The sequence below is a fragment of the Helianthus annuus genome, chromosome 3, assembly GCF_002127325.2.
Source record: "Helianthus annuus cultivar XRQ/B chromosome 3, HanXRQr2.0-SUNRISE, whole genome shotgun sequence".
In the NCBI taxonomy this organism is placed as follows: Eukaryota; Viridiplantae; Streptophyta; class Magnoliopsida; order Asterales; family Asteraceae; genus Helianthus; species Helianthus annuus.
In genome coordinates this window covers 155,399,122-155,409,850 of record NC_035435.2, presented here as the reverse complement: position 1 = coordinate 155,409,850, position 10,729 = coordinate 155,399,122, and the positions used below count along the sequence as shown (strand labels likewise).

The window sequence follows — 10,729 nt, the reverse complement described above, 5'->3', positions numbered from 1 at the left end:
TATTGTTTGGTTGTAAATTGTGTTTAAGTGCTTGTATCTTAATCAAATAATAGTTTCATTATCTTATCAAATTCAATTTGTTTTGTATGCATGTATAGTTGTAAATTGTGCTTAAATGGTTGTACCCTAATCAAATAATGGTTTCACTATCTTACCATATTCAATCACTTTGATCCATTCAAAGTTGTATTGTTTTATTTGTAAATTATTATTATTTATAATAATCTAATTAATCTAGCCAAAATCTTGTATAAATATAATTTGCAACATATTGATGCAATGGTTGTTGTAATGTATGCATCATTGTTTGTATAGTGGTAATGATATATATTATATATAGATTACGATAAACCTGTCAAACAGGAAAAAATAGACGCGAGTTTATCGTAACACGCGAGTCCTAGATCAACTTAGTTATTTTATTCTATGTTTTACGTTTCGGTTTAATTTATTCGCATAAACAGGCCGCAACTTCAGTATCGATGGTCGCTGGCAGCAGTGTGGAATTGGTGCTCGCCCGCCGCAATGCGGGATGCTTAATAGTAGTTATTAGTTAATACTAGCTAATGCAATTAGATAACACCAAATCAGTTTTACGAGAATGTCATCATAATGATCATTTGGTCATTTTTATTATACAATCACCCGTGTAGTGGTAATACGTGTCTATCACCTGTTAACTATATACAAATTTCTAGGGTTTGGAGAATGAGGTCGTCGAAGATGGCGTCTGCAGATGTTAAGCTAGAGGATTACGTCGATCAACTCCTCCCTGTTCTTCATAACATGGATGTTTCTGCACCAAATTCAGCTACAACGGAGGCAAATTTAACAGATATCCCCGTCACTAGTGCAAAATGGAAGCTTTCCAAACCCAAATATAATAATAAAGTATATATATTCTTAAATTATAGCCTTTTGGATCAATTTCTAAATGTTGAAACATGAAATGTTTTTTTCTTCTTAGGTATCTGATACTATGAAATATGATGAAAGCCTGGTTGGTACAAAAATCAAAGTCTGGTGGGATTTAGATCAAATGTAAGTGCTTTACATAAGATAATAAGTTTTACAATTTTGCTTTTGTAAGTAAAACTTCATATTATCTGTGTAGATTAACATAAAAATGTTGTGTTGCTTGTAGGTATTATGAAGGTGTTGTTGCTGAATTTTATCATGCTCAAAAGAAGCATAAGGTCGTTAAACTCTTTGTTATATCTCAAATCATCTTTTGTTATACCTATTGAGTTATACAGGTCTCATATGTGGATGGAGATGAAGAGACATTGGATCTGAGAACAGAAAAGTGGGGAATTTTGAAGGAGTTTTGTGTGCGGAATGACGACGAGGTTAGAACTTGTTGGTTGGTGTTTAATGCTCTCTGTAATATAGTCTTGTTTGTGCTGATGTGGTTCAGTTGACAGGAGCCAAACACTGAGGTTCATAGTGAAGAAGGTTTCCCTGATATGTATGTGTTCCTTTTTCGTATTTTATTTACCTGTCATTATTGTCTTGCTTCAATTTGATATTGTTCGTGCATATTTTTGTATCAATACGTTGCGTTTATTGTATACTTAGATATAGTAATACTGTTGTAATATCAGTGCAATATCCACTATCCAGGAATATGTAGATATTTATGCAGAGAGAAGTTAAGATCTTGTTTTAGAAATTTTGATATTGTAGCAGTGCAGTATACAGGAATATGTGGATATATACATACATATAGATATATATAGGATTCGGTTCAATTAAGAACAACCACGAGTTGTGAGAACCATGAGAACTCCTAATTCCTGCGCGAGTTGGGCGACCATTTTTTGCACAAACGTAGATGAAAATGTTATAAACACGTCTGTAAAAAAAACAAAAAAAAATTGTGGAGTCGATAGTTACGCCTGATGTAAATGTTGTTTACAGCAATGTGAATTTTTGCATGCGATATTTTTTTATTTTTTTTGCTGGAACAATTGATTTTTTTTTTTTGAAAAACCTTTTGGAAGGTCTAGTTCTCACAACTCAAGTTGGTTCTCATTTTACCCTTTCCCTATATATATATAGAGAGAGTGAGAGAGAGAGTGAGAGAGAGAGAGGGAGAGGGGGGGGGTTGTTTAAGTTAATTACAAAAATAGTCCCTAAAAATTAAAATGAGCAAAACACCCTCATGTGCATTGGATTTAACAGGCAAATCTAACGTCCGTTGGACCAAAGGTCGAAAAAGCTACAAGATATGAACTTTAGGGATGGTCAATGTGCTTATTGAAGTTAAGACATGACTTACAAGTCACCCCAAATATAAAGGACGTAATACGTAATTTACTCTAGATACAATAAAACATGCTATGGGATATCGTGTTTCAAAGTTCTTCTTTCGGTTCAGGTGGTTAGCAAATTTAAATATATCTAGTGAGAGTAGTGTTTTAACAAGACTAAAAAGGAGTGGTATACAAGTAACTCTAGTTTTTCCCTTATATAATCAGTTTTGTTGCATATGATATGATATATATGTTGCCCAAAGATGTGTTTTTGATTATGACTGTTATGCTCCAGACACAAGAAGAAAAAATCAAAAACAGATCCTGCTGTGTCTCAAGAAAAGATCAAAGATTCAGCCAAGAAGTTTGTTCTCTCTCTCCCTCGCTCCCCGTATTTCTAGAATCATTATATATGGTATAAGTATAACCTACATTATCAGATTTAGTTAATATAAATAAATGAAAAACAGGGTCGCCGATGTCTCTTCATCTGGCGGGTCAAAAGGCTCAACTCCAAAAGATAATCAGTCAACACTAAAAACTAGTAGCAAGACGAAGAAAGTCAACAAGTCAAAGGGCAAAACCCCTCCAAGTAGCAGCGAGTTCAATACCAGTGGTCCCACCAAGGCTGAGAAGATGGAGTATGACAAAGAGAAAGATGGGAGAAAATTATGTCTTGAAGATAGAAGGCTGAGGTTGGAGGCAAAGAAGTTGAGGTTTAAAGTAGATAAAGCGCAAAGTAAAATCCGACAAGAGGACGAAAGACTGAAGTTAGAGGCTGAGAAAATGAAACTTCTGAAAAAGGAATCGGATATACTAATTATGAGGATGGATACGAGTGTCATGCCAAAAATGCAGCGACTGTATTTTGAGGAACTTCAGAAGGAAATCACAACGAGAGGTGATCATGCTTAACATAATTAGCTTTAGCATCGAAGACTGGTTATAGTTCGTACATATATGATTTAGAATGTTCAGCTTACTTGATGACAACCTCGTAGTTATGCGCTTTAGGTGCTACATGGAAACATTACCGGCTATTTTATGGTGTTGTATGTTCTAAGAGTCATATGCTGCTAATGCTATCATGAATGTTCCATGTACGTTGCTCATTTGTTAAGGAATTTGATGTCGGCATTTGAACTTATTTAATTTTTTGGCCAGCCAAGAGAAAACTTTATTAAAACCGAACCAAATACAACAGCCCCTTAGCAAGAATGGAAGAGGGCCAAAATAGAAATTACAGGCATAAAAGCCTAACACCCAAAACATACAGAACATGTACCATAGAAACTGGCTAGCCAAAATCTAATCCTTCAAAACTGCTCCAGTCTTCCAAACCAGGTCTCGCAAATCTCATTCTCTTTATCATCCACCAATGGGTGCCGTCCTTGATGTCTTTGACCGCCACGCTTGCAGACCTGAAGTTATTGTTAAAAACCCGATTGTTGCGGTTCAGCCAGATAGTCCAGAGAGTCTTCAGAGCTATGGCAAAATGGTTAATAGTTTAATTTGTAAATGGATGAAATAGAAATATTCTTTAATGATAAATGAATGTGGGGGCGGGGTGGAGCATGATTTATTTATTTATTTATTTATTTTTTTTAATGGTAGGAAACTTAAGAAGGAGATTGAAGACAAACTGAGACTTGAAGAAAATTGTAAAATGAAGTGGTCAATTGAGTACTCAAAATGATTATTTTTTCGCGAGTGGTGCAAAATGAAATCCCATTGAGGGTAGAACTGGCTAAAGGGAGTGTTGTAGACTGTAGTAGACGTGGCTTATGTAATTGTGAGTGTTTGTAGGATATCGTGGACCACCTATTGGTCTGTTGCAGCTCAACCATCACGGTTTGGCCAAGGATAAATCAATGGTGCAAGCTCCTGCGGTTCAAGTTGTTTTGTTTTAAGAAATGTTTGAGGTGCAATCAACCAATTTGTACTTGGTACCTCTCAAGAAGTTGGTATATATGGTGTCTTATGGTTTATCTAGAAGGCATGAAACGATGAACATCTTAATGGAATATCTCAAAATTGGGAGAAGATTTTGGAGACGTAAAAGACAATACATTCGTATGGCTCAAGCATAGGGCAAAAATGCAACATTTCGAAATTCGAATGACATATTTAGTGTGATTTCAATTTCTAATTGTATTATTTATGTGCTTTTTTTAACTTCCTGCTAAACGTCTTAATATAATTTAAATCAGAAAAGGTGTTAGTAAATTTTCCATCCATCGTATTTACAAGTGAAAACAAAGTTCATTTATAAGTATATAGTTAAACAATGCAAAACTTTTATATCTTATATTTAGTTAAGCTACGTTAAATAAGTAATCAATGTCAAACTTTTTTTTATTGCTCATTCGCTTGTTTAAGATTGTATATATTTTTGTTTTTACTAAAGGTGACCAATTAAGAGTAGAGCAACAAGTTATAATGATTTTTTTTATTTTTTTTGATTAAGATCAATTATACTTGGAAAATCATGATTCTAATAAATAAAGAATATTATTTAACAAAACTAATTTTTTTTAAATAAATCGAATCGATATCCATATTTCAAAAACTTTTCACCGGTAAATGGTCAAAACTCAAAACTATTGCAAAATTGCAAATAAGGACATAAGAATGTCGGGTCTGTCAAAATTAGCTAAAAGAAGCTAAACCATAAAAATAGGAGCATCCAACTTTTTAGAATTTGTTGATGTTCCCTTGAGATTTCCTCAATTTTCTCAATCCCTCCCAACCCCTCCTCTTCAAATTTCACACACACCAAGCCCTAGCTCTGTATCTATCTGCCCTACACCTGTATCTATCACAAGACCTATACATATCGGACTATACACGCCATTCAACCTTTTGGTATCTTCTTTCTCTCTCTCTTCCATATGCTTTTTCCTATTTTCTCTCTCTAGAATAACACGACAAGCACTCTGTTCTTTGTAAGTAGATTTCTAGGGTTTATTTACAAGATTTCTTTAAAATTAGACGCTTTTTTATGTGTTTTGTGTATTTTTTTTGTTTGTTTGACTGTGGTTTTTTGCTAGGGTTTCGAACAGTGCGAGGTTATGGCGTCTGCAGATGCTGAGCTGGAGCGACAGCTTAAGGAGATAGGGAAACAGTTATCGCATCCGCATGATTCGGTTGAGGAACTCCTTCATGTTCTTGATGTAAGCTCTTACTGTTTTGAGTTTTGATTGTGTTAAAATAGTTTAGTTTTTTGATGCTTGAAATTTGGATATTTGAATCTTAAGTAAACCAACTTTTGTTAGTTTTTAAGTTTACAAATGGATTGACATGTGGAAAGCTTTGTGAAATTACGGGCAATGTTTGAATCGCTCGGGGCGACATGTAATGTTTGAGATTTATAGATTTATGTTAGCTTGTTAATTGTAATCATCATAGAATTTCTCCTGTTGACTTTTTTGACCGATTGAATTCATCGAAGGGTGGTAAGATGTTGTTTGCTAGATTTCTGAATGAAAGTTTGATGCTAGCATTTGGTTGTTTCTTTTGTCTGTGCTATTCAGAAAGTGGAGAAGCTTCTATTGAAGGTTGACCAGTCGCCGAAATGGTCGATGCTAACTGCACTGAGGCCATCAATGAATGCGTTGATCAAAGATAGTCTATCAAAACATTCAGATATCGACGTGAAAGTAGCGGTCGCTTCCTGCATCAGTGAAATAACAAGAATTACAGCTCCTGATGCACCCTACACTGATGACCAAATGAGGGTACGCCATAAAAAATGCACCGCACTTCCTATAATTCTATAGCATATGTATTCTAAACCTCTTTTTTTATGCACAGGATGTCTTTGAGTTAATCGTATCTTCTTTTGAGGATTTATCCGACCGCTCCAGCCGTTCTTACAACAAGCGGGCCTCGATTCTTGAAACTGTTTCCAAAGTCAGATCATGTGTCATCATGCTTGATCTTGAATGTGACGAGCTAATCGTGAGAATGTTTGACCATTTTCTAAAAGCAGTAAGGTGTGCTATAGTTCTGGACTTATAACTCTTGAAGGGTACTTTGCCTTTGATTAATATATGTATTTTTTATTTTATTTCAGGGACTTTCATATGGACTCCGTGTATTCATCAATGGAAAATATAATGGAGTTGGTTATAGATGAAAGCGAGGAAATTTCAGTTGAGATGCTCAAACCACTGCTGGCTTGCGTTAAAAAAGATCGTGTGGTACAACGCTTATATAATCTTTATAAAACATAGATTTTCTTTCTTATTTGCATAAAAATTTCTTACGAGTTGATTTATTTTTTACGTAGGGTGTTCTACCGGTAGCTCATAAGTTAGCGAAAGGCGTACTTTTAAAATCTGCAGAGAAGCTAAAGCCGTACATGATGCCAGCTTTGACATCTCTTGGTGAATCATTAGATATGTACCATAAAGTTGTGGCTGCAGTATGTGACGGCGCAATTGCTAATATCGAAAATAAGGATGATGATGAACCGGTATGATTTCTATATCGTTTAACAAAGTGGTGGTCTTCTTATAGTATTTATGTGGTCTCTTTTTATTTCAGGCTAATGTGTGCAAATTGGAAAAGGGATCCGTAGATGAGGTGCAGCAGGCATGCTATCTATCTATTTTTTGTATTTTTATTTTCTTTTTGTTTACTTCCGTTTTATGAATTCTTATATATTATTATAATTTTGTTATAGGCTGATGAGAGCAAGCTTACAACAGCGTCATCAGATCATGTGGACCAGGTATGTTATTTGGTATTTTAAATAATTTTTATAACGTTTATTAATAAGTTCTAAAATAATTGTGAATTAGGTGGTAAAATCCGAGACGTGTCCTAAAGAAGAGGTAGACCCTACAGTGGAGAATAAATCTCCAAAATCAGTTATGAGTAACGGAGTAAATGAGACGGTTAAGGAAGAAGCATCAGTTGACCAAGAGTCAAAGAAACTAGAGGAAGAAAAAACTCAAGAGTCGATTAATAAAGAAGACACTGACGATTCTGATGCTGACAAGTTGGTGAAAGAAAAACCACAAACAGAAAAGATTGCCGATAAAAGTGAAACGGAAGCTGATTGTTCTCATGTTGAAGGTGATAAGGAAATTGAAAAAGATAACGATGCTAAAGAATTAGAAAATGAAAAAGAGAACGATGTTAAAGAACCAGAAACAGAAAAGGATAACGATGTTAAAGAATCGGAAAATGAAAAAGATAGTGATGTTAAAGAGGCGGAAGAGGAAAAAGATAACGATGTTAAAGAGTCGGAAAATGAAAAAGATAACGATGTTAAAGAGTCGGAAAATGAAAAAGATAACGATGTTAAAGAATCGGAAGATCAAAAGGAAAAAGATAACGATGTTAAAGAATCTGAAAACAAAGCAGCTATTCCACCTGAAACTGAAAAGGATAAAGACACTGTTCAAGAAGTTTCACCAAAAGCGGTAGAAAGTACGCCTGCTGCAACTGCAAATGTTTCTTCTCCATCTCAAAGCGGGCCCCCTCCTGATGAGAGCTCTGATCGGTCTAAAACGAAAGTGGTCCTACAAGAAGTCGAAGCTGCTTCTCCATCTAAAAGCGGGCCCACTCCTGATGAGACCCATGTGAAGAAAACACCTGAAGCTCAGAAGCAAGCAGGTAAGAAAACCGCAACTGCAAAAGAGGTTAAACGCACGGATACTGTGAACAAGTCTGAAGACGGTGAAGCTAGTAGTGATTCAGATGCAAAACCTCTGAAAAAGTCAGAGTCAAAGTCCAAGTCCAAGTCAACAAAACAATCAGGTAAAAAGTCAAAGCAGTCTGGTAAGAAATCGGATGTTGGGCAATCAGATGCAAAAAAGCCCAAACCGAGTGCTAAAGATGTGGATGTAAAAGGGGACGAAAGTGATTCAGATTCAGACAACAAGCCACTTAAACTGTCCGCTAAAAAAAGTACTTCGAAGAAGAAAGATGACGGAAATAAACGTGGAAATGGTAAAAATGTTGCGGAAAAAGATCAAGCAAAATCAGTGTCAGGAGATGATGTCAGTAACTCCAAACTTTTATTTCAATTTCTTTTCGAAAATGATCTAAAAAGTTGTTTTTTTTTTATATTATGCAGGAGATGGATATTTCTCCGAAGTCTATGACAAAATCCGCTACGCGTGACAAATGCAAGATAGCGGTTGAGGAAGAGGAGGAACAGGATTCAGACGACAAACCACTTAAACCGTCTGCTAAAAGTAGTTCAAAGAAGAAAGATGATGGAAAAAAACGAGGGAAATCATTGTCAGGAGATGATGTCAGTAGCTCTAAACTTTTCTTTTGATTTCTTTTTGAAAATAATCTAAAAAAGCTGTCTTTTTATGTCGTGAAGGAGATGGATGTTTCTCCGAAGTCTGCACCGAAATCAACGACAGAAACCCCTGTGACTAGTGCAAAACGGAAGCGTTCCACAAGCAAAGATGAAGTAAATATTTATGAATTTTCGCATAGAATACTGTGTTAAATCATTTTCGAAATGTTGGAACATGAAATTAATATTTTCGCAGGTATCTAATACTATAAAGTATGATGAAAGCCTGATTGGTAAAAAAGTCAAAGTTTGGTGGCCCGAAGATAAAATGTAAGTGCTTCCGTAAATGACTTAATTTCAAGATTTCATCATCTGATTGGAACTTCATATTATTTCATACTGCATGCTGACATTTATGTTGTGTTGCTTGTAGGTATTATGAAGGTGTTGTTACTGAATTTTTTCCTGCTAAAAAGAAGCATAAGGTCGTTAAACTCTGTGTTATATTTCAAATCATCTTTTGTTATACCTATTCTTTTAGAAATTTCTAACAAGTTATACAGGTCTCATATGTGGATGGAGATGAAGAGAAGTTGAATATGAGAACACAAAAATGGGAAATTATTAAGGAATTTACTGTGCGGAATGATGAGGTTAGAACTTGTTGATTGGTCTGTATTGCTCACTCTATAATACACTCTTGTTTGTGCTTATGTGGTTCAGTTGACAGGAGCCAAACACCGAGGTTCAAAGTGACGAAGGTTCCCCTGAAATGTATGTGTTCCTTTTTGGTATTTTGTTTTTTATTCATTATTTTATATTTTTATATAAGCTGTGATTATTATTGTTCGCACATAGTTTTGTACCTATACGTTTATTGTATATCTGGATATAGTAGAACTACTGTAATAGCAGTGCAATATACAGGAATATGTAGATATATATGCTGAGAGAAGGTAAGATCATGTTTTAAAAATTTATTAGTATAGCAATATATGTGAATATGTAGATATATAGGCCTATAGAGAGTATAAATTAAATAATTTAATGTGTTTTAGAACATAGAATTTCAAAACCTGATCATGTGATATTGAACAACTAGAATTAGATAATTAGATACGATACATTATGCTACAGGATATTTAGTTTCAAAGTGCTTCTTTCGGTTCGGGTGGTAAGCAAAATTTTAGTTTTTGATTACAACTGTTATGCTCCAGGAACAAGAAGAAAAAATCAAAGACGGATCCTGCTGCGTCTCAAGAAAAGATCAAAGATTCCGCCAAGAAGTATGTTTTTTTCTCTCTTATCTCTATAGTAATTATATATATGGTATAACTGTATAATTATAACCTACATTAGCAAATTTGATTAATATAAATAAATGAAACACAGGGCTGGCAGTGTCTCTTCGTCTGGCAAGTCAAAAGGCTCGACTTCAAAAGATAATAAAGCCGCTCAAAAAACGAGTGGCAAGCTCAGTGATAAGGAAGATGAAGAGACACTAAAAACCAGTAGCAAGACGAAGTCGGTCAACAAGTCAAAAGGTAAAACCCCTCCAAGTAGCAGCAAATCCAATACGGCTAAATCTAATGCAAAAGAACCAGAGGATGTGAAGTCAACTGAGAACACAAAGAGCGGATCAAATAAACGAAAGAAGAGGACGTAGAGAAGGTATTTATCTCTCGGGGTTTGTCAGATTAAGCAGTTGTTGACAGTAGTGTTTAGGGTTAAAGTTAGTGATTTTCATGCTACTGTCTGGTAGATGAAATTGTTATGATTATGATTGGTAGTTAGCCTTTGTTATAAATGAGTTAGATAATTTGTTGCCTGTGAGGATTTGACATTGTTCCTTGGTGACCTTTGTTTTAGAACCTTGTCACTGGTGATTGGGTTTTAGACTTGCATTAATTATTGTGGTATTGCAAATTGTGGGTGTTTTTTTGGTAGTTATATGCTGGTCAAAAGCATGCAAGAAACCATGGGTGTAAATGAGCTAAACCCAAGCTCGACTGGTCTCGAGCTCGGGTTCGGCTTGTTTCGAGCTCTATTGTAAAAGCTCAAGTTTGACTCGTTTTAAGCTTTATTTCTAAAGTTCATTGTTGTATTTTAAGCAACTCGTTTATTAGTTACAGTTTTTTACAAACACCTTTCAAGCTTCTATTTAATTATTGTATACAATGCATGTATATCAAATAAACGGCCCAATTTGAAA

At 35.0% G+C, this 10,729-nt stretch overlaps 2 protein-coding genes across 7 annotated transcripts; both read left to right on the top strand.

The window, feature by feature from the left end:
• The first annotated feature begins 630 nt into the window (after positions 1-630).
• Positions 631-3,400, top strand: LOC110930351. The gene is made up of 7 exons (XM_022173650.2): positions 631-891; positions 968-1,041; positions 1,145-1,196; positions 1,257-1,349; positions 1,425-1,468; positions 2,551-2,619; positions 2,726-3,400. The coding sequence occupies exons 1-7, from the start codon at positions 709-711 to the stop codon at positions 3,168-3,170; spliced, it is 960 nt and encodes a 319-aa protein (XP_022029342.1). The 5' UTR covers positions 631-708; the 3' UTR covers positions 3,171-3,400.
• A 1,556-nt stretch (positions 3,401-4,956) lies between these two features.
• On the top strand, positions 4,957-10,443 carry LOC110930350 (titin homolog). 6 transcript variants are annotated; one of them, XM_022173644.2, is made up of 17 exons: positions 4,957-5,120; positions 5,306-5,428; positions 5,789-5,992; positions 6,069-6,250; positions 6,331-6,457; positions 6,547-6,732; positions 6,804-6,851; positions 6,943-6,990; positions 7,061-8,266; positions 8,344-8,523; positions 8,599-8,691; positions 8,774-8,847; positions 8,951-9,002; positions 9,081-9,170; positions 9,248-9,291; positions 9,735-9,803; positions 9,910-10,443. In XM_022173644.2, exons 2-17 carry the CDS (start codon positions 5,327-5,329, stop codon positions 10,181-10,183), a joined length of 2,979 nt encoding a protein of 992 aa, XP_022029336.1. In that variant the 5' UTR covers positions 4,957-5,120; positions 5,306-5,326; the 3' UTR covers positions 10,184-10,443. The 6 variants fall into 6 exon arrangements, 5 of the variants coding, with proteins under 5 accessions (XP_022029336.1, XP_022029338.1, XP_022029339.1 ...); XM_022173646.2 differs by having other exon boundaries at positions 4,957-5,200; XR_002587762.1 differs by having other exon boundaries at positions 4,965-5,120; positions 9,241-9,291.
• The last annotated feature ends 286 nt before the right edge of the window (positions 10,444-10,729 follow it).

Excerpts from the sequence above, each read along its gene's own strand:
- LOC110930351 (XM_022173650.2), top strand. The coding sequence starts at position 709 with ATGAGGTCGTCGAAGATGGCGTCTGCAGATGTTAAGCTAGAGGATTAC. Across the intron at positions 892-967 it reads AACCCAAATATAATAATAAA|GTATCTGATACTATGAAATA; the intron begins GTATATATATTC and ends TTTTCTTCTTAG. Across the intron at positions 1,469-2,550 it reads GAAGAAGGTTTCCCTGATAT|ACACAAGAAGAAAAAATCAA; the intron begins GTATGTGTTCCT and ends GTTATGCTCCAG.
- LOC110930350 (XM_022173644.2), top strand. The coding sequence starts at position 5,327 with ATGGCGTCTGCAGATGCTGAGCTGGAGCGACAGCTTAAGGAGATAGGG. Across the intron at positions 5,429-5,788 it reads AACTCCTTCATGTTCTTGAT|AAAGTGGAGAAGCTTCTATT; the intron begins GTAAGCTCTTAC and ends TGTGCTATTCAG. Across the intron at positions 6,458-6,546 it reads GCGTTAAAAAAGATCGTGTG|GGTGTTCTACCGGTAGCTCA; the intron begins GTACAACGCTTA and ends TTTTTTACGTAG.